Genomic DNA, 22,541 nt, shown 5'->3' with positions numbered 1-22,541 from the left:
AGAACGGCACCTGACAATACAGCGCTTCCCAGTACCAACCTAGATTGTGAGTTCAAGTTGGGTATGAACCCACAATTTTTTGACTCAGAGGCAGGAATGGAACTGAGCCAGATTAAGACTACTAATGGTCTCAATAGCCTTTCTACTTAAGGAGGAGAAAACTCAGTCTTTGCTCACAGAGCAATTGGTTCAGATAAACTAATGGAAAGAGGATCTAGACTATGGATGCTCAACAGGCACCAATGATTTTTGGTCAGGTAAGAGTCTGACACATCAGACATGCATCACTATGCTTAAGAGTATCCAAGTCAGAAGGAATTCTTGTGTGGAAATTTCCACATCTGGAATGATAAGCATACTCTCTCCATGCCCCCGGATTACCTCATCTCAAACAGCATTAGGTGCAGGTTCCTGGGGATCCCAGAGTGTGTATTTTGATAATGCTGGAAATTTCCATTAAAAGTGAATAGCTTGCCGTTGAGAACACTGTCTGGCAAGCTTCCCTCTGCTTGTCCAGCTCAGTCCACGCTGCCTGTTAGGGCTTTGACTTGTCGGTTAACAGGAGCTGAATGTGAAGAATCTCAGCTCCCAGTGAGCTACTCCGAGTGCTCCGGAGTACTGGGGAATCGCCTGGCTCAGGAACCGGACCACACAGACCACCACGGGGTTGATTAAGTTCTGGTGGGATGGGGTGAGGAGCAAGGAAACACGACCAACTGCGTGGCCAAAGAGGTAGGTCTGGAGACGGATCTCGAACGAGGTGCGGGAAGGAGCGAGTCGGAAGGACTCTGGGATGGAGGTCTGGAGGGCAGAGGGGCAAAGAGCTCGAAAGCCGGGCAGCCCCTCCCAGCAACGGACGTGGGGGCGGATAGGAAGTGGCAGGTGAAGCGCGGCGGGTGGGGGGGGTGGGGGCGGTGGTGGTGTTGAGGGTGGGGCGGGTCAGTAGAGTGTGCAGAGGTGGTGGGGCGAGTACACGTGACGAAAAGAGGGTGACAGGGAGTGTGAGGGAGTGTGTGTGTGGGGGGGGAGGGGTGTGCAGGCACGCACGCATGCGTGGTAGAGGGCCACCGCTGAGAGAGAGAGAGAGCGAGAGCGCGCGCGCGCGCGAGAGAGAGAGAGAGAGGCGACCACTTCACGTGAGCGGTAGGGGGTGGGGGAGTGCGCACGCGCGGTTAAGGGGTCGGCGGCGAGATGTCTCGAGAGGAGGAAGGCGGCCGCGGGCTGTCGGCGGTTGGTTCGAGTCCGGGGAGCGCGGGCGTCAGCGTCAGCCCGGTCCCGGGCCGGTGTCTCCCACAGCACAGCGGCGCCGTCTGAAACGCGCACAGGGCAACCGGCCGCTCTGCTCCCCCGCTGCGTTTTTATTTTAATTCTTATTTTTGGAGAGAGAGAGAGACAGAGAGGTGTGTGTGTGTGTGTGTGTTGTGCGCGGACGGGGCGGCGGCAAAGGTGATTTTTGTTTTCCGCGAAAAGAAAAGTTTTGGTTTTTTTTTTAAACGCGCATCTCGTCGTCGTCGTCGTCGCCGCCGCCGCGGTGCTGTCATGGGAGCTGAGAAACGGAAAGCGGGACCGGTGAAACCCGAGCGAGGGTGAGAGGCCGACCGATCCCACCCCCTTCTTCCTCCACTCCCCCCATCCCCATGTGTTGTGTGTGTGTGTGTGTGTGTTGGTGGGGGGGGAAGGCCCCGCTTGGAAATAGCCGCCGCCGCCGGGGCCCAAGCCCCGTTGACCGTTTACACACCGGCCCCGGCGAGGGCGGGAGAGACGGACATCAGCGCGGCCACGGTCTGCCGATGTGTCCGACTTCATTCTCAAGCCCCGACCAGAGCTCCAAACCGGCCATTTATTTTTATTTATATATATATATATATATATATATGTCGCAGCCACTTATCGTGTCGACACTGCGGCGTGTGTATTTTTATTTACAATTTGAGATAAATAAAAGCCTGTGTGTGTGTGTGTGTGTGTGTCCCGTCCCCTTTGATGATCCGAGAGAGACTGTCTGGCCACCGCCATCTTGCATCCAGTTTCCGCTTCCGACCTTTTTCTCCCCGTTTATTTCCACCACCACAGCCACCACACACTCGTTTTATTCTAATTTATTGTCCTTAAAGCGCTTTAAAAGCAGCTACTGGCGCTCTTATAAAACGGCGGCCAATCATTAATTTTTACACCTCGCAAGTCGGATGGTTATTTTCGTCTCGTCCGGAAATCACAGTCCAACCAGATCACAGTTTCTTTCGCAAGGGACGACTGAAGTTCCGATTATCCAAGAAACCTGTCTGCTTTATCGTTTAATGTCAGATAAAGCTGTGGGATTTAGTCAACTTTACTTTGACTAGGGCTTGTTTTAATGTTTAATTAGTGTTGAGACTGCAATGGTGTTGGCCTGTACGCAAAAAAAATGACTTCACGTCGGATGCAAAATTGTACTTCTTGGTGATAACTGCAGACTTGTGTGAAAATATCTGGACAAATTACTTTTAATTTGGAACTGACTCTGTAGCTGTATTATCGGTGAGGCAGAGGGATTCTGGGACGGAGTTCCAGAGGTTGGGGGCAGAAAAGCTGAAGACTTCCAGTGCAAAACCCGGTTCCTTTGCCAGTTCCTTCTCTCTGCCCGGCAATATCTTCTTTTTCCCACCGTCCTCAGTCTTTCACTCAGTCTCTGTGAAGTGCTTTTGAGATGTTTTCCTTTATGAAAGTCAGTACATAAGAGTGCAAATTAAGGGAAAGAATGCTCCAGAAATTAGTCTCATAAAAGTTATTATAAAATATGATTATGATAGTGCAGTCACTACAGATTTTAAAAGTTAAAATTTATTGTTGGCAAGATGTTTTGTTACAAATCAAGGTATTGGCCAGGAGTATTGTCTGCCATATTTGTCACTTATGGGGCATATTATTCTCAAACAGAAGTATGTATTTGGTAAATATTGTATTTATAGAATACCACACATGCTCCATGTGTCGTCTTGTCTATCATTAGAGTGAATGTTGTTTAAACCATTTTTTTAGGGTCAAGAATCAATATGGAATCAAAGCTGATGGTACTTCACCCAAAAGTTCATGTAATATTAGCAGTAAAGTTGCTAGTCAACTGTGGAAGATAACGACTGAGCCAAGCTCCCTTATAATAATCCTTGCATTTGATAAAGCGCTTTTCACGTCTTCTCGACTGTAAAGTGAATTGACTGTATATTTGTGGGCGAAACGTGGCAGCCAATTGCGCACAGCAGTGTCCCACAAACAGTCGTGGACCGAAAATGTCCACACATGCACACCTTCCTGTTCGGGTTTGGCTCATTAGAATTTTAAGTCTTTTCTCTCTAAGGTGATGAGGTCAATTGTTGTAGCCCAATTGTAGAAATACTCAATCTTTGCATTTGATGTGGCATCCTATCATTTTGTAGAGCTGTCTCAAAGCGCTTACAAGATTTACTGTGAATTGTAGTGACTGTATTTGTAGGCAAAAGCAGCAGCCTGTTTGTACAGCAATCTCCCCAGCCATAAAGTGAATGACCAACTCTATACTGGAGATTTGTTGGCCAGTGTTCCCTTCTTTTCTCAAGTAGTGCCATGCGATCTTTAATCTCATCCGGAAGAGGAAGTTTGGACCTCTGTTTAATGTCTCAACCAATGGACACCAACTCTGACAATGCATCGCTCCCCCAACATTGCATTGGTGTCAGCGTCGACCAAGTTCAAAGTCTGACGTGAATCACAGCCTTCTGCCTCTAGAGAGTTCTACCAACTGAGCGAGGCTGACACCTACTTGACTTACGGCATCCAACTCAGGACATATTAAAATTGGAGACTGCACCAGGCTTCGCGACCACATCACTCCCACCCTCGCTCGCCTCCACTGGCTCCCCATCCCCCAGAGGATCGAATTCAAGATCCTCATCCTCACCTACAAGGCCAGTCATGGCCTCGCTCCCTCCTACCTCTCTGACCTACTATCCCCTACTTACCTGCCCGTACCCTCCGTTCCTCTGGCTTCGGTCTGCTCCACATCCCCCGCCCCAACCGCTCTACCATCGGTGGCCGGGCCTTCAGCCTCTCAGCCCCGAGGCTCTGGAACTCTATCCCGCAGTGCCTTCGCCGCCTCCTCCCTTTCCTCCTTCAAGGCCGGTCTCAAGACCTTTCTCTTTGACCGTGCCTTCAGCTCCCCTCGCGACTCTCTACCCCCTCCTCGTTCCCTCCCTTCCCTCCCCTCACCCTGACCATTTCCCCCCTGCTCGGATCCTGACCCAACTGTACAGCGCCTTGGGACGTCCTCCCGACGTGAAAGGCGCTCTATAAATGGAATCTTGTTGTTGTTGTTGTTCTTGATTGTGAAGCTTTTACACACACAAACCAACTTTGGGTTGGTGTTGATTGAGGCCACTGGCAGTTTAGCAATTAGTTTTATTTGTTGCATATGTGAATTTACTGAAAGAGCAAAAGAACAAATTCAAGTGATTAGTGGAAGTTGTGTTCTTTTCCTCCAGGAAGACCAGGAAGGATTTCATTGTTAAATGTTTAGTTTCAGAGTAATAGTCAACTGCCACCTTCTCAACTTTATATGCATGGCATGAGGAAATGGGAGCAGAAAAAAATGCTTTACAATTAAACTTATGGAATTCTGCTTTTTCTACGTCCCAATTGTCAATTGATAAATATTTTATTTTTGAATTAATCACTTCAATGAAAATGACACTTCTGTACAATAAATCATTTTATTCTTTTTAACAGATTATCCCGGCGAAGAAATGGCTCAACAAGAGGCGAACCTTCAGCCAAAAAGCAGAGATTGGAGGATAAGGCTTTGTCGATTCAATTTAGAAAGAAGTTTGTGAAACCGTCACCTTTGAAATCATTTCAGTTGTCAATAGACAAAGGCAATAATAAAACACTCAGAAGAACAAATGTTAAGGTGAACAGAGCATCTGCTAAAACACCTACAAAGCCAAATGGGCAAGCAACAAAAACAATGGTAAAGGAAACAGAAAGAATGTCTGCAGTCATGAAGAAATCTACTAAGCCTTCACTTAAAAAAAGTGCATTACAGAAATCTTCCCACCAGAAAAAAAACGTAGACCGTACTGTATCAAAGATGAAAGTATTACCTGAAAGGAAAGTTACAAAAAGGCAATGCACTGGTAAAGCTGTCAGTAAAGGAGGCTCTGACAAGGTTTCACGGACAAGGCTTCAGAGTAGTAGAATTTCTCAGTCACAAGCTACTCGGAAAGATCTACGTATATCCAAAGAGAGCTCCTCAAAACAAACCTCAAAAATTGCGTCATCAAAAAATTGTTCTAAAAGAAAACTTACGCGAAACATGAATAAACAATCTCAGAAAAAATCTCTTCGAACCATGGAAAATTCTTGCTTAAGAATTACAACAGACACCAAGAAATCTAAGAAAACTGTCAAGTCTAAGAGTGATATCACTAAATTTAAAACTGAAAAGAAAAATGTGAAACCTTTATCAGTAATTGTTAAGAATATTAAGAAGCGGGCTGTAAAAAAAACTCTGAAACCTGTGACTTCAAAAAGTGGACTTAGAAAACAATCAACTTCTCACAACAGTTCTAAAAATGTAGTCAAATTTGATGAAGGTACTTCAGAAAAACTTTCTGAGAAGACACAACATAATGTGAAATCTGCAAAGAGGACACAGCAAAAAAGGGGAACAAATTCATCGGTGCAACCTGTTACGGTGAAGCAGGAGCTTATTGAAACCGTGAAACCTCAAACCAGATCTAGTCGAGGCACTTTAAAAGAGAAAATTCAGCAGGTGGTAGATTCTAAATTAAAATCAGTGACTAAGCAAATCCAGAATAAAAGGCAAGTGAGATCATCACAGAGACTGAATTTGACTCTTCCACTTTCAACAAGGTCTACCCTTCCTATAGGCAGAAAATCCAGTACAATTCCTCATCAAACAAAATCAGTAAAAAGGAAATTGAGTGACTTATCTTCCAAACATTCTGAGGCTGTATCACCATCGGAAAAAAACTGTAATAAATCTTCAAAGACAGGAGAAACAAAATTATATCCTAAACATGGAAGCAAAACAAAACTGGAGAAAGTTAAGCAGACTCCCAAAGAAAAGGTTTTAAAGATATCATGCACTAAAGGTGCAGGTAAAGTTGAAATGGAGAAAGCAAGCATTCCTAGTGTTGAGAAGACATCTGAGGGTACAGAAATTGACATAGAAAAAAAATCTAGTACACTGGTTTCTTCACAAGAACATTCTGAAACAAAAGTTAAAAGGGATGCTTCATTGCAAAGTGATGGACAAAAACTGGAAGAGAAAGGTCCAGTTCAGAAGCTAGCAAAAGTAACCAGTGACAACGCTAAAGAAAAGAATGGAGTAAAATCAATGAATAAAACTATAAATGCTTCAGGACAGAAAAGAGTGAACCACTCTTTGAAACAACATCTTCATCCTTCAAAACCATCACACAAATTGAAATGTAAAGCTAGCAAAAATAAAATATGTCCTAAAAAAGTAGTGGAAAGTCCATCTCTGCAAACTGAAGATGATGCAAAATGTAAGCGTCAAAGTATTCTAGAACTGTGCGAAGAAATTGCAGACGAGATAGCTTCTGACACTCTTGATGCTTCAGTGAAGACAGAGCCCACAAAAATAGAGAATGAAAATGTCCAAAAAGAACCCGAAGCCATTATACCAGAGGATGTTAAGAAAAAAACACAGTCTAGGGTGACATTTTCCAGCCTTAAAAAATTCAAATTTTCAGGACAAAAATGTGCGAAACGTAAATTAATTGAGCATAATAAATGTATGAATACAAGATATAGTTTACAAAAAGGAAATAGTTGGACTAGAATTAAGCAAATTAAAACTGATCAGAAAAAAATAAATGCCATTAAAACTATCCAAAAGCTTAAAAACTTGGAATTAAAGCAAGCAGTTTCACAGGTAGTAGTTCAAACAGTTAATAAAACAATTGAGAAGGAGAAATTGCCTAATGGGGTGCCTACGGAAACCAAAGAAGAAAATGGTGTTACTTGTGAGCAAAATAAATCTAAAAATGTATCTTTTCGAAAGGAGCTTGGAAAAGGTACTCTTAATAGTAAAAATATATCTGAAAATAGCACACCTGAAAAAGTCAAGAAGCTAATAGAATTATTCTACAGAAAAGATGAGCCAGAGGTGCCAAATGTGGAAGCTGAATCTGAAGCAGATGAGGTATTTTGTATGTAATGGAAGAAATGTGTGTATGTATTAATGTGTATAACTTTAAAACAAAATTGGGTTATTTTCACCTTTCCCAGCTACAGAATACAGATCTTGTTGGGTTTCCCTTGTGGTTATGATGATGGTTATCATAAAAACATTGATTTTAGTCTAGAACACTGTTGTACCAGACAACATTGTTGTGTACCATTCATAATTCCTGGTTTAGATGGAACTCATTCCTCAGTTCATATTTGCCTTTGTTTACATGAACTCAGTTACACTCATATCATCTTAACTCTTGCCTGATACCCATATCTGTTGATTTGTCTGATTAAGTGGACTCAGTTACATTTTTTTAATTATCCCGTATTTTAAAGATCTCCACTTAATTTCTCAAAAACTTCCAATTGTTATAAAAACCTTCCTGCTTTTTATTGCTCTTGAGTGGTCCCTGCTGGAAAGTATGCATGTCTAAATAGCAATTGAGAACAGGGTAGGTTTTAGCTGGTGTTTTGTATGGGTAATTGTACAATGCCCCACCTGGTACTGAAACTTTCTTGTGTTTGTCTAGCTCCAATTGGTTCAAAGACTGTACCCTCAATAGTCCTAGGTTAGTTCCTCCCAGTAATGTATGCCAGCAGAGCAGTTTAGTTCAGGATCCAGGAATGAAATGAAAACGATGATTCCATGCTAATATACAGAAAACACTGAGTTGTATTAATATCTGTTAACAGCTTATGTTTTATTCTTCTAAGCTTGTGTCCGAGAGGAGTATTTTGGGCCATTTAATGGGGTAAAGGATTTCTGGTTACTGTTCTGTCACTGATGATGAAAGTGATATTTAAGAGGAAAAGAGCGTTTTGTAGAAAATCACCAGTTCAATTTACAGACTTGTTTTTGAGTTGGTATTCCAAGGTAATAAGATCCAACTTCAAGTCGAGGTTTGCAAGATCAACTATCTGTTTCCATTACTAATTGCCTCTGGAGATAAACTAATAATGTAAACACTGTGCAAAGTGGTTTAGATTTTGTGTTGTGGATTCATCAGCAGTGGGAATTAGATTGAGACTGCCTAAACTTATTTCAAGTAGGGTTTGTATACAACTGAGGTGATGTCCAGCTCAATTTGGTCTATTTTAGTTTGGTTCACAAAGGTGAGAGTGCTAACCCATTGCTCTCAATTCCTTTAACCTTTTCAATATTGATGGTTTCCTTGACCAGCATACCACTGTTCCACTTTGAATTTTTGTTTTACATTTGTCCTAAATTGTCANTTTTTTAGAAAGGTGCATAATAATCTATTGTCTTTTCATGATTTGCAAAATGAAGTTAAAATTGCTGTCATTTCATCTGAAATAGATTGTGCTTTCTTCAGAGTTTTAGGTTGCATTTGGAATCAAGTCCTGATTGTAGTCCGATGAAGGGAGTTACTACAGCACCAGTGAAGGAGAAATTGGAGAGTGAAGTGGAAGGTACAGCAAAATAACTGCAGTATAGGAGGGTACAAAAAATTGTGCTATTCTATTTATGGTTATATTCTTAGTATAAACTTTCTGAACACCAGTGAATAACATTTAAATCTTCAATTTATGTTCAAGGCGTGTGGTAGTATGGAAAACATTTCTATTTCAGGCATCAAAAAATCCTAAATTAGATAGATTACAACTAGAATCAAAGTGAAGTTCCCTCTCCTCTGCTCAAATGTTGCGACATAATACTAACCCGAAAAGAGCACTTCATATACTATTTTCCTTGCATTCTGTGATCACTTGGAATGAGAGTGCTAGTTGATGCCAAATTAGTCAGTTTTGTACCATAGACTGACATCCATGTAGTTGGTTTGAATGTACTCGGACTCATTTTATGGTGGACAATTACAACCGGCAAAGGGTTCTGGACTACACTAACTTTTCACTCAACGTTCTGGAGGTAGAGTCGGCTTCACAATGGGCACATCTCTTTACCAAGGCCTCTCACAATTAAGCAATTGGTGTTGAGTAAGCATAAGATGTGGATCTTGAGAACACCAACCTTGCAGGCACATCATAAGGCACAGGGATGTCCTGTTTAGCCTTCTACCTGCTAAAGGCAGATATCTGTTAAATAACTGGAGTCCTGTAGCTCAGTGGTTGAGCACTCGCTTTGCAAGCAAGAGACCTGATTTCAATTCTAGGCAGGGCGAAACCTTGGGCAAGTTTCCTTACTCCACACAGAGCCTAATAATAATCCCTCCAAAACAAAAAAAATAATAAATTGGTCATTTTCAATCTGTTTGTGGGACACTGCTGTGCGCAATTGGCTGCCGCGTTCGCCCACAAATATACGGTCAATTCACTTTACAGTATATTCTGTGAAGCGCTTTGAGACGTCGAGAAGACGTGAAAAGCACTATATCAAATGCAAGGATTATTATATTATAACTGATGAAAAAATTCTGAAGCTTGTGACAGCGGTTGCTGGCAAATGTCACCTGAAGTCTAGGGTTTGAACACGTGCTCAATTTCTATGGTTTTGTACTTACTGATTGGTATGTGAATGTTAAGCAGCTGCTTCTGAAGTTCTAAAATTCCAACTATTAAAACCATTGCTCAATGAGTGGGCAGGCATGTCTGAGCTGTGAACAGAAGAATGGTAGCAATGCTCTCGTGCATTTCATCCTGAGTTATGCTGCTCACCAAGAAGATTGTGAGGAGTTCCTATCACGTGCTAACCACCTAGCGAGGGCTTAACCTGTGATTGATGGATTTCTATTGCCCACCTCATGCCTATTCTTGGGGCTGAGTTGGCTCCAATGTGACATGCCTAGCAATGGAATATCAGCATTGAATCAATCTTGTAGTATTGGTAGTCCGATTCCTGAGCCACTGGGATATGTCAGGGCACTGTTAAGAGAGTTGCCACTGTCAGGGCAGCTTGGCTTGTCAGTAGTACTTGAAGAGGCAGATACATCACTGGGTGCATGTATTCTTCCCACTCAATTCCCGTTAACCCTGCAATCCGAAGCCCTATCAAGTAATGTGGAGAAACAGTGGGAAGTTTGACAAATAGTGTACCTGATAGCAAGTTATGCAGTTCAGCTAATTAAACTGCAGCAGCATCCCAGCACACTGCAGAGATCCCAAACTTTGGCTCCTACTAACCTGCACCTAATGCTTTGTGGAAGTAAAGGGAATCAGAGTTTGTCCCTCTGGGGATAAGAGCGAGCATTCCGTTTCCAGCTGACAAAAAAACAGCAAACAGAAAATGTCTTGCCATCAATTTGAGCTAGGTTCCAACCAAGAGCCAAGAGGTGAAGATAAAAGGGTGCTAACCAACTGGTGTCTAGCTTTCCTCAAGTTAACCTTCTATTTCCTCATTTTGTTTTAATTTAAACCAATTTTAAACATTGTCAGGAATCTCGTGCTGCAGACCCGGAGATAGTGTGTTTTTTGAACTTTGTACATATTCAATTTTCTCATACATGTTTCAATTTTACTTTTCCTTCATGGCTAATTTTTAGGCCAGTAGAAATATCTTGGCAGCTCAAATAAAATGTCCTTTTTATTTTTGTTTGAATAATACTGTAGTGTCAGCACCCATGGAAACCATACGGGCTCTCTTCAGCAGTCCAGGTTCATCAGAGAGAAATAATGAAAGGTAACTTGAAAGATTATTGTGATGGTAGTTATGACTGCTTGGAATTATGCCATTGATACAAGTGTTTAGAGAATCTCTTATTTACTTAAATAATTTGGTTGTGTGTTCCACACGATTGCTGTTTCAGTGCCTCTTTGGGTTTTACCAAAGTGCTTGACATAGTTAATAATGCAGTTCTTCATCATGCTTGCTTTAAGTACCACACAAGACTTTACTAGGATGCCTCAGTTTTCATATGACACCACACAAATGAGTTGTCTTGAGTGTGGTTGGAGTTGTTAAGCTCCACCAATGTTGAGCACTCGGTATGCTACCACCCGTGAGGGCACTATATGAATGCAAGTTGTTGTTGCTATGGAGTACTTCCACTTAAACACAAGTTCAAGACTCTGATCATATCTGGAACCATATAGTATCAGTGCTAAAAGGCTTAAATTTAAAATCAAACAGGACTGGAGCTGTGAAATAGATGCAATAAAAGCAATTTGATGTCCAGTTTAACTCTATTATAGGTGTCAGTTTTGTTCAGTTGACAGCACTTTAATCCAGTTGAAGAGTTTAGGCTTCCTAGCCCATGATTGTATTTGAGCTCAGTCTAGGCTGACATTCTAGTGCAATCTTGTGGGGTATGCTGTTGTTACAGATGTTGTCTTTTCAATGAGAAATTAAGCTGAGGTATGCTTGTTTAATTGAATGTTAAAAATTGCAATACACTAGTTGAAAATGATTTTTTTCACTACTGTTTGTGGGGCACGGATATGCGCAATTGGTTGCCGAGTTTCACCCACGGGATATACATTGATTCACTTTGCAATGTATTCTGTGATGCGTTTTGAGACATCTCGGTGACTTGATAAAGAGCTATGTCAAATGCAAGGGTGATGATTATTATTACAGTTTCTCCCAAAATCCTGGTCAAGCTTTTTTAACATGAATTGTTCATTCACATTGTAGCTGTTTGTCTGCACAAATGTCTCCCACTTTTCTGTGAAAAGACAGTTGCTACAATTGAATGTAATTATTTGACAAGCTTGCGATGCTTCAAAGTGATGGGTGCTATGTAAATTCTTTATTTTATTGAAGAATATCTGCAGACTGCATTTCATATTGAGAGGCTATCCCAAAGCACTTTACAGGATATACTGTAAAGTGCAGTGACTATATTTTGTGGGTGAAGATGAATTAATACTCCATAGAATGCAGTTTTTCTGTGCTGCTGAGGTCTAATGGGTTAGAGAACATTATCTATGGAGGGATAGAACTTTATGATGGAGCTTATGGTTGAAGAGATGTGAAGATGGATGAATACTCTGGAGTTTTTGGTTGGGAATGTTTCCCCAGGAGATTGAGGGTGTAGTGGGGAGTTCTCAATTGGATGATTTTTACTTTAATGCAAAGAGCATTATCTTCCCATTCCATGCTATGTTCTTATTTGATTTTTTTAATTTGCTGTTCATAAAGTAGAATGGAAGTAAAAGTTGATTGAACACCTCCCTCTAGTGGTTGTCCCTGTTAAGCATCTACATTTTCTTATGGCTCATTGAGCCTGGTTGCGGTTGCCAATCCGGCGTCAGAATTTGTTTGATGTCTTGGACATTTGAAAAAGATTAGCATGAATGTCGATTTGGAGAAGAATGTAAACATCAACTTGCTATCCACAGAATGTTATTCACTAATTTGTGTGAAACCTATTTCTGAAAAGCAAAATTTAAAATTTGGGAATAGATAAGCAAGCTATTTTGATAACCAACTTTGGTAAACGATTGTAATTTATATTTTTTTATTTCAAAGGTCTCTTGTATTTGATCTCTTTGGGTGGAAATAAATGGGAACATTTCAAAATCTCTAAAAATTGCAAAGTGTGAATATGGAAATCTTGTTATTCCAATGCAGTAGTTAACGTGTACCAAGTAGGATGAATTGTACTACTTCAGTTAAAGTGTGCAATAGTCAAGTATGGTTGTAAGCAAGGAAAATATTGTATACAAACAAAACTCCCTTCTAATCCCTATTCTCTGTCCGGTTTGTTTCCTGGACTGCACACCAGCTTTCTGATGGTCATTTGACAACTTGTGGATTTGGTGCTGTTCCTTCTCCTTAATAAAACATTATTAAAAGGCAATGCTATCCTAGAATTTTTAACTTGAATAATTGTTAAAGTCCTTATTAAATTTATCAGTACAGCAGCTTTAATGGGGAATTTGAATTAATTTTCTGGATGTTGACATAACTAGCTAAGGCAGCTGGGAACACAGCAGAGGCATTTAAACATTGATTTGAAAATTGTCGTCGTTCCCCCCCCCCCCCCCCCCCCCCCCGGCTCGGTATCCAACCCCATGTTAGCAAAACCCTTGAATGTTATCCTTCGTAAAGGGTGCTATATAAATGCAAGTTATTGTAATATCAATATGTCAATTGCTTTTCCATCTTTCTTTCAGTGTACCTTTGTCCAGTCAGCTCACTGAAGCGAAGAGTATTGTGGTTGCCTCTGATCTTTCTGTACAGAAAGAAGTCAAACCAGTGAATGATACAGAGAGAGGTGGGCTTCAGCAACTGACCATTGTAAGTCTTGTAACAAATCAAGCGTAGACCAATTCAAGAGGATGATTGTTTATCAAAAAAATTATTTTTGAAGTATTTGTTTTGAATCCAATCTATTAAATATTGTGTGGTACTGTCTAGCAAAGTGTGAAAGGTTGGTAGCAATATCAGAAGATTATGGGAAACAGTAGTGAGTATGTTCAAAAGAACATTCCTTTGTAATTTCAGTGTGAAGCTCCCATCTGCAGCTGCAGAAATACATTGGACTATAATTGCTCCCTCTTAAGATCAACTGTAAAGCAAAACGGAGTGGACAACTTTTTTTATTTTGGCGTAAATATCCCTTTTTTTGTTCAGTTGGGTATCTGATGTTGTGGAACCCATCACCATGCTTAATAGAATCCAAATCAGACTGATAAATAATCCTTGCGTTTTGATACAGCACCTTTCACATCTCATTTAGTGTAACCTACCATATGATGGCACTGGTACGCTGTGCAAATTCGAGCAAGTATTCTTTTTGTACCTCTGTAAACCTTTCAGCAGCCAACTTGAATGTGTAATGATAGATGCTAGAAGCAAGTTGGCAGCTCTCTCTTACCTGGAGGAAGAGAGAGAATTTTTTATCAAAGAAAAAATGTGCTTAAATTACTTACTTAAAAAGTAGCCTTTTGCTGATTTAGTTCTAAATTTTTAATTTCAACAAGTAAAATTGTATGCTGCTTATTCTAAGTACATTTAATTGCCCTTTCCATTTGTCAAGGAATATGAGCAAAATGATACATGATATACATTTTAGATGTATTTATTCCTCCACAGGATGCTGGGCAGAAAAGGATTGGAGCCGTTTCCTGTGCTATCTGTGGAATGCTGTATGCAGCATCTGTTCCAGAGGATGAAGCCCAGCACCTTCAGTTTCACAAACGTTTTATTAGTGCTGTAAAATATGTGGTAAGTTTCTAGCACCCCAGAAACAATTGTAGGGTGTTGAGCTTCTTAACAAAATCGGGCTGCTACACCTCCATTAACACAATGGATTGCAATTATCCCTTTCAGTTTACCTTGGCTGAGCATGAAGCAATTTAACAAGGTTGTTCAAATGACATTGGACATGTGCTGCAGAACTACAGGAAATAACTCCAGGGTTAGATACATTTCTCCTAAGACCTGGAATTTCAGAGGAATGTTGGGAGCAGGAGCTAGGGTGCAGTTAGAAGAAAACACTTAGAATAGATGGAAAATAGTTAAAAGAAATGTTTAAAAACATTAGAGTAATAAAGTTATTTCTGTTTTTTGACTAGCTTTGTTTATGCAGTTTATTTTTTTTTAGCATAATGAGCTGAAAAAGTGCAGAGCTGGTCAGTACCAAATGTGCAGAGAGTGTATGGCCTCCTCCTTGTCCCCCGAATCTTCCGCTCCACCATCGGCAGCCGTGTCTTCAACCACTACACCCCGAGGCTCTGGAACTCCCTTCCTCACTCCCTTCGACTCCCCCCCGCTCTTCCTATTTTCAGTTCTCGGCTGAAGACCTTTCTTTTCGACTGCGCCTTTGGTCACTTTCCTCCCCCGGCTCAGCCCAGGGATCCGTTACTGTGAAGCGCTCTGAGACACTGTCCGGCGTGGAGGGCGCTATATAAATCTAAGTTGTTGTTGTACCCATAGATATTCATTGACTTGCCAGCACCTATGGCTTGAATATACATTTGATTAGGCAGCCAAAAGTGTTACATGTTCATGTTTAGCTTCCTTCAAAATACAGTCACTTCACTACAGTAATTCTTGTAAAGTGCTTTGAGGAGGGTTCATTGACGTGTGTTTTCACTGGCCCAACCTTATCACCCCACCCCCATCCTTGCCCAACTCCACTGGCTTTCCATCACACAGAGGATATAGTTCAAGATGCTGGTTCTCACCTTCAAAGCCCTCCACGGTCTTGCTCCCCCATACATCTTCGACCTCCTAATCCCCACCACCCTGTTCACTCCCTCTGCTCAGCGGGCTCCGACCTGCTTCACATCCCCCACCTTGCTCGCCACACTATCGGCGGGCGGGCTTTCCGCCACTCTTCACCCACCCTCTGGAACTCCATCCCGCAGTCCCTCTGTCTCACCCCCTGCCTTGCCACCTTCAAGTCTCTCTTCTTCGACTGTGCTTTCGATCTCCCTGCTTCCACCCTCCCCCACCCCGACCCTCAGCTCGGGTCCGTAACTCTGTCTGTCCAGTGCCTTGGGACGTCCTCCCAAAGTGAAAGGTGCTATACAAATGTAATTTTGTTATTGTTGTTGTTTTGACCTCCTTATCAGATCACATTAAAAAAATTGACAGGCTCCCAGGCAGCTATTGTATTGTCAGTCTGCACAGCTGGCAGCATTCTTACCTCTGAGTCAGAAGTCTGTGGTTCAAGCCTTGCATCAACTTTGGAACTCATAGTCTCGGCCAGGAGTCTACAACTGGTTGATCACGATTGACTTCATGGAATGTCAACTTCTTGGCCTACCAAAAGCCTGCACCAGGCCAGGCAAATCTGCAGCAAATCAATAGCAGGTTTCCAGTAGCTATTGAGCTGCAATACCCATAAATAACTGCATTTGATAAAGCGTCTTATCACATCTTTGAGACGTCTCAAAGCGCTTCACAGAATATACTGTAAAATGAATTGACTATTTTGTAGGTGAAATGCGGCAGCCAATTGCGCACATCATTGTCCTGCAAACAGTCGTGGATTGAGTAACCAAATTTTTTTAACCTATTTTGAAGGAATTATTACTCCCGGAAAAGCGATCCCCTAATAACCGTGGCCAATAAATGGCCATCAATGAAGAAAAATTCAATAAAGAAAAATGTATGTGATTGACTGATCAAAAAGGCTACTATTGGTCTAGGCAGACTCCAGTGCAGTGTGGGATGTGCTGCATTGTTAGAAATACCATCTTCTAACTTTTACATAAATATTTGAAGGGGAAGAACAGGGAATTCAAATAATTAGCAGAATAACCCCAACATGGACTTAGCTATTGGTCACGCAATCCACAAATGTTTGTAGGACACTGCTGTGTGTAATTGGCTGCATTTCGCCCACAAAATATACAATTCACTTTGCATGAATTCTATAAAGCACTTTGAGACAAAGACGTGATAAAGCAATATATCAAACGTAAGGATTATTATTACTATTTTCTGGCACATTGCATGCGGTACTTTTTTCCCCCTTAATTTAGTATATAAAAAGCAGTACAAAAAAGGATGCTCTACAAATCCAAAGTGCGTCTTTCCCAACTATGATGAATAAAGGTTAAGAAAAATTATTTTTTAAAAATTCCAGTCAAAGCCGTCTGAAAAATCATCGTGTTTGGTTTGTATTGGTGGAAAAGCACTTTCATTGAGTGGGACAATTACTGGGGAGTTCTTAGTGATCTTTTGATCAACTGCTGCTTATAGCATTGGGCTGGATGTTTGAGTTTTATTTAAATGCACCAAAACTACAGTTCTCACATTTGCATAAAAAGATTAGTGGATTTTTTTTAACTCTTTGTGATCTTCCATCAGGGCTGGAAAAAGGAGAGAATTTTAAGTGAATATCCTGACGGCAAAATAATAATGGTTCTTCCTGATGATCCTAAATATGCTCTGAAAAAGGTAGATATATTTTTCTCCATCACTGCAACTTTCTGCCACATCCATGTACTTGGGAACAAAATTCAAGGCAATCATTTTAGAGTGCAGGTTCTCATCATTAATTCGGCAAGACTTCAAGAATTCCACAATGCTGTGGGTATAATTTGGTTTTGTTTTAGTTTCAAGTGACCTATTAAACCTGATTACCTTATATTAACTTTGTTTTAACAAAAACCTAGTACATGCTGTCCATGCCCTACCAGCACAATATGTACAAACAAGTTCATTAAAATGTTCAAAAATTGAGCAGTAACTTGGAATAATTGTTCACATTTTTAGCTTCGGTAAATTTGATCCTGTAGTTAAACTCTTCATGGTAGCAAGCTTAGAATCATAGAATATTACAACACAGGAGGCCATTCAGCCTATGGTTATTTTAATTTACTCTAAGGTTTTTCTCCTTTATTATAATTGTCCTTTATTTGAGCCTCAATAGATGACCTAATTAAAACTTAAATGGATATTGCTTTACTTTGATTCTACAAATCTTGCTATGTAGGGTGGCTTAACTTAAATTGCTGTTGAGTCTAAAACTCCTTTGCAGACCAGCTGTTTTTGTATGTAGTAATGGTAAAGGTGGAATCGGTCGGTCAACTCCAAAGATTGTTAAAACTAATGTATGAGTGCTGATAACAAATTGACTTGTCTATAGCAATTAAAGGTTTACAAAATGTGCAAAAGGTTTGTTTGGGAGAAAAAATTATTTAGCACAATGGAAAAAAGTGGTGCAAATTTAAGGACATTGGTCTTTTAATTGTGTATCATATATAAGTCAATCGTGCACATAAACACAGACCTAATAAAAGGGGAAAATGTGTTATAGATTTGTATATTAAGACTGACACTTTCTTGCAGGTTGAAGAGATCCGTGAAATAGTTGATAATGACCTTGGATTTCAACATGCAGAACTAAAGTGCCCTTCCAGAACAAAAACACTTCTCTTCATCTCCAATGACAGAAAAGTAGTTGGCTGTTTAATAGCGGAACATATACAGCGGGTTTGTATTTTTAAAATAGTTTTATGCAGTTCATTTGAATTTACATAAACATGGAAACTTATATTGGGTAACCACTTTTGTGGAAAGATGCAAGGCAAGTAAGTGGCTAAACTGAATTGTATATAGTGTCATTATATGTCAGAATATTTACAGCACAGAGGAGCCATTTGGCCATTTTATCCCCTGAAGTTACCTACTGCAATCCCCTGCTTTTTGGTCACGTCCAATAATATTTATTTTGTTGTATTATTAACTGTCAATTGCCTAACTCCAAATAATATTGTTCAACAATGGAAGTATTATAAAAACTGTGGTTGAGATTTATAAATAGTTATGTTCAATTTAGAACCTGTTTTTCATTCAGGGTTTCAAGGTCATAGCTGATAAGACTTCACAGGAATCAACAAATGATGCAATTATGCTTGAAAGCCAACGAGCTTGGTGCTGTTCAACCAATGCTGAACCAGCAATCTGTGGAATAAGCAGAGTATGGGTCTTCAATCTAATGCGGAGGAAGGCAATTGCTACTAGAATGATTGACTGTCTCAGGTGAGTGAGAATACGTGGGTGCAATGTGGTGTATTTTTGTCTTCTAATTATGGACCCTTTTTTTCTTCCCTTCCCTCCTGAAGGAATTTTTTTTCCACTGGAGAACACTAAACATTAAAAATCAAAATGTGAAAGCATTGCAAGAGTGATCTTTTGAAACTGTTATAGTTTCCTCAGACTTTAATCCTATCGCAAATAATGAAAAACTGATTCATTACAGCCACATTGGCCAATTCTAGTTGACTTCCATCCTTCCTAAATAGATTAAATGCAATTCAGTTATAGTCCTGTTGAAAATAACTTCACAATGCTGGAATAAGTACTTGTCTGAAGTAAGATGAAACCACAACAATCCTTAACCTAAATGCATGTGGTACAGTGTGTTCTGAGTATTATGCTGCTCTTCAAATCCAGCACCAGAAACCCAACTAGAAGCAGTTGGTATCAATCAATGAAATAGACTACTCGCTTTCTAACTATCATAGGTTAGACTCTGATATGTATATAGATTGCATCATTGAAGCAAGAAAAGTAAGTTGGAAATTTGATTACTTGAGGTATGTTTTAAATCGATTTGTGATTTGTTGGGAACAGGATATCTGACATGTGTGCCACTTGTATTATCTATCTACTTCACAGGAGCAATTTCGTTTATGGGTCATACTTAAGTAAAGAAGAAATTGCATTCTCGGATCCTACTGCGGATGGTAAACTCTTTGCGACCCAGTATTGTGGAACACCCAGGTTCTTGGTGTATAATTTTGTTAGCTGACCTTGCACAGATGGATGAAGCAGACTTCACAACCACCAGTGATGAAGTCTACTTGATAAAGCCTCAGGAAACTGATACAATTATGAATTTGTTCGCTGTTCACAAGTTTCAGGAGTTGAGATGTAAGAACTGTACAGTTACTTTTATTACAGTTAACTCAGGACCGATAGCTAAATGGTTGCTTATATTTTGGAAAACTGGAAAGGATGCAGTAATATTTGACATTGTTTGCTTTGTATTTTAAAATGGACATTGGTTTTAACAGTTTTTAGAAATGAAGCATGCCTTTTTACTTTGTTAGTTACGCTAACAAATTTTACAATGTTTTCTGTAACACAGAACAATTGAGTTGTAAAAATTTTGAATTTCTTACACAATGTATATAAAATGCAGTGGTATAAAAATTAAGAGAATTGTTTTGGTTTTTTAAAATAAACTGCTGTGGCCTTCCTGGTCTGCATTTATTGTAGAGTGAATAACTTGCAGCATTGAATGTTTTTTTGAGAAGGAAATTGAGATGTGATGTATCGGTTATTGTGAGGTTGTTGCTTGACATGAATTTCCTGGCAATCTTTCAGGAGTATCTTGCAAGCAACAAAAATGGTGACTAAAACTACTTTTAAAGTTGTGATATGAATTGTTATATTCTGTGNTTTTTGTCTATGAAAAATGTTCCCATTACTGTCTGTTTGCTAGGCAAATATGCATAGAAATGTTCTCTGGGCAGGTTCGAAATGTAATACCTCATTCAGTACTGATGTAAAGCCAAAATATTTGGTGGTCAAGATGATTGATGAACTTATTTTGGACAGAATTTGGTTTTTAAAATTGCCTACAATAATTTGTATAAACTGATAACAGTGCCTTTTTCACTATAGGTCAAACTGGGATTGGATGCAATTTGATTAACTGTTTTTACTCTTATTTGGGATGACAAAATCATTGGAGCAGGAGGTGGAAAAACATTATTTTGAAATTTCAAATGAAAGGATTATTATAAACTTTGCACTCTGTGCCAATACTTATCAAAATTCCAATTTTACCTTCCTTTGCGTATTTTTGGGAGCCCATATTTTGATTAGAGAAAAAGAATCGTGAAAAGGTGAGGATATAAGGATGACCTGACTACAACAACAAATTACACTTGTATACCAACCTTCACGTCGGAAAAACTAGTAGTTCTTTCATGAATTACCGATCAATGGTTTTGCCAGGATTAAATGTATTTCTTTCAACTTAGTTCGTTTTTCATTAGATCCTATTTAAAATCAAAAACTAGGATCTTGTTTTTATAAATAACTAGTGCATCAGAATTTGAGGTGCAAAAATGGAGGTGAATCCAGCATACCTACTAATCATAAAGGGGTGATCATTTGTTTTGTAAAATTACGTTTGAAAAATCTTCTGCAAAATCAAATGTATATTGCCAACTTTCGCCTTTCACATCTTCGCCAACACCCCATAGAGGAGTCTGGGACATTTTTTAAAAGATTGTAATTTTTTCTGAACTTTAAACAATGGAAAGCTAATTTTTTAATTTTTAACTTTAAAAAGAAGTTTATATATGATTAATTATGGACAGTGACCTAATTTACCTTAGGATACAATGGCATTTAGTAATATGATTGTGATGGGATTTAATCACTGCATTAAATTTGTTCATCCTTTAAGTTGTATAATATGGAAGCATTGAAGGCATTGATTGATTCTTGGGCACTGCATATCTTATTTCTGTACTACACTTTAAGGCAGGTATATTTTCAAATGCTAACTTTTGCTAATTATTTCTGCAGTTCATTTTTGTTTCCAAGTATGACAAGTAAATGGTTTGTTTTTATTTGTTTTAAAAGTTTTGGTAATTGTTACTTTTTAAGAGAATTTAAACTTTTTTAAGGCTAGAGAGGTGCTGAAGTGAAAAGTAAATACAGTAGCTGTGTATGTTGTTGTGTATATATATATATATATATGCGGCCCACAGCACTGAAACAGCTTTGGTCAAAGTGACAAATGACATTTTGTCCATCTGCGACCAGGCCTCTCTCTGCCTCCTCATCCTCCTCGACTTCTCTGCTGCCTTCGATACTGTTGACCTCTATCCTCCTCCACCGCCTCTCCTCTCTCATCCTTCATGGTTCTGTCCTCGAATGGTTCAGATCCTACCTCTCACACAGTCTCCACTTCATCTCCACAAATGGTTTCTCCTCTAGCCCCTGCACCGTCTTGTGCGGCGTTCCTCAGGGTTTTGTCCTTGGTCCTCTCTTCAATATCCATATGCTCCCTCTTGGTGACATCATCCGCAGACATGGGGTCAACTTCCACGTCTATTCGGATGATACCAAACCGTATCTCTGCCTCTACCCTTGACTCCAGGACCACTGCTGTTCTGAGAGAATGTCTATCAGACATCAAGTCCTGATAAGAGTTAACTTTCTACAGTTGAACATCAACAACAACGAGGCCCTCCTTATTGGCGCCTGTCAGCGCCTCCACACCTCAGGCACTGACAGCATCACCATCTAAGGATCCACATACTTCAAGCTTACTAAGCCGGTCCGGAACCTTGGCATTTGTTTGACACTCAACTATCCTTTCTCCCCTATATCTGGGTCGTGTCCTGCTCTGCTTTCCCCCACTTCCGCAACATTGCCTCGCTCTGCCACTGTCACATCGCAGGCTCCCGAGACTGTCATACACACATAACATCTAGGCTCGACTACGCAAATACTCTGCTTGTCGTCCTCCCCAACTTCTCCCTCCATAGGCTGCAGATCATCCAGAATTAAGAACATAAGAATTAGGAGCAGGAGTAGGCCATTCGGCCCCTCGAACCTGCCCCGCCATTTGATAATATCATGGCTGATCTTCAGACCTAACTAAAGCCTGCCTTATCCCCATATCACCTAATCCTTCTGTTTTTTAAAAATCTAACAGTCAGCCTTGAAGATGTTCAAGGACTGAGCATCTACAGCCTTCTGGGGTAGTGAATTCCATAAATTCTGAAGTATGTGACCTTTCCCACACCAGGCTCCACGACCCTATCACCCCCCTCCTTGCCCGACTCCACTGACTTCCTATCACAGAGAATACAGATCCTGGTCCTCACCTTCAAAGCCCTCTATGGCCTTGCTTGCCCCTACCTCTGTGACCTAACCTACTACCATCCTGCCCATTCCCTCC

The 22,541-nt window shown here is 40.3% G+C and overlaps 1 protein-coding gene across 2 annotated transcripts; it reads left to right on the top strand.

Moving 5' to 3' along the window:
• Window positions 1–1,318: 1,318 nt before the first annotated feature.
• LOC103183449 (N-acetyltransferase ESCO1) lies at window positions 1,319–19,837 on the top strand. Of its 2 annotated transcripts, none has more exons than XM_042332022.1 (10): window positions 1,319–1,400; window positions 4,738–7,201; window positions 8,568–8,664; window positions 10,759–10,828; window positions 13,267–13,390; window positions 14,189–14,320; window positions 16,916–17,005; window positions 17,900–18,043; window positions 18,408–18,592; window positions 19,232–19,837. In XM_042332022.1, exons 2-10 carry the CDS (start codon window positions 4,976–4,978, stop codon window positions 19,362–19,364), a joined length of 3,201 nt encoding a protein of 1,066 aa, XP_042187956.1. In that variant the 5' UTR covers window positions 1,319–1,400; window positions 4,738–4,975; the 3' UTR covers window positions 19,365–19,837. The 2 variants fall into 2 exon arrangements, with proteins under 2 accessions (XP_042187956.1, XP_007899117.1); XM_007900926.2 differs by lacking the exon at window positions 1,319–1,400 and adding an exon at window positions 1,407–1,586.
• Window positions 19,838–22,541: the final 2,704 nt, after the last annotated feature.

The sequence above is a fragment of the Callorhinchus milii genome, unplaced genomic scaffold (genome assembly GCF_018977255.1).
Source record: "Callorhinchus milii isolate IMCB2004 unplaced genomic scaffold, IMCB_Cmil_1.0 Scaffold2, whole genome shotgun sequence".
NCBI lineage: Eukaryota > Metazoa > Chordata > Chondrichthyes > Chimaeriformes > Callorhinchidae > Callorhinchus > Callorhinchus milii.
The sequence above is the reverse complement of the archived record's forward strand: the minus strand, read 5'-3'. Positions and strand labels throughout refer to the sequence as shown.

What these genes read in the sequence shown, in the direction of transcription:
- LOC103183449 (XM_007900926.2), top strand. Translation starts at nt 1,540, where the DNA reads ATGGGAGCTGAGAAACGGAAAGCGGGACCGGTGAAACCCGAGCGAGG. An exon ending in CCGGTGAAACCCGAGCGAGG is followed by an intron (nt 1,587 to 4,737) that starts GTGAGAGGCCGA and finishes TCTTTTTAACAG; the next exon opens with ATTATCCCGGCGAAGAAATG. An exon ending in CTGAATCTGAAGCAGATGAG is followed by an intron (nt 7,202 to 8,567) that starts GTATTTTGTATG and finishes TGCTTTCTTCAG; the next exon opens with AGTTTTAGGTTGCATTTGGA.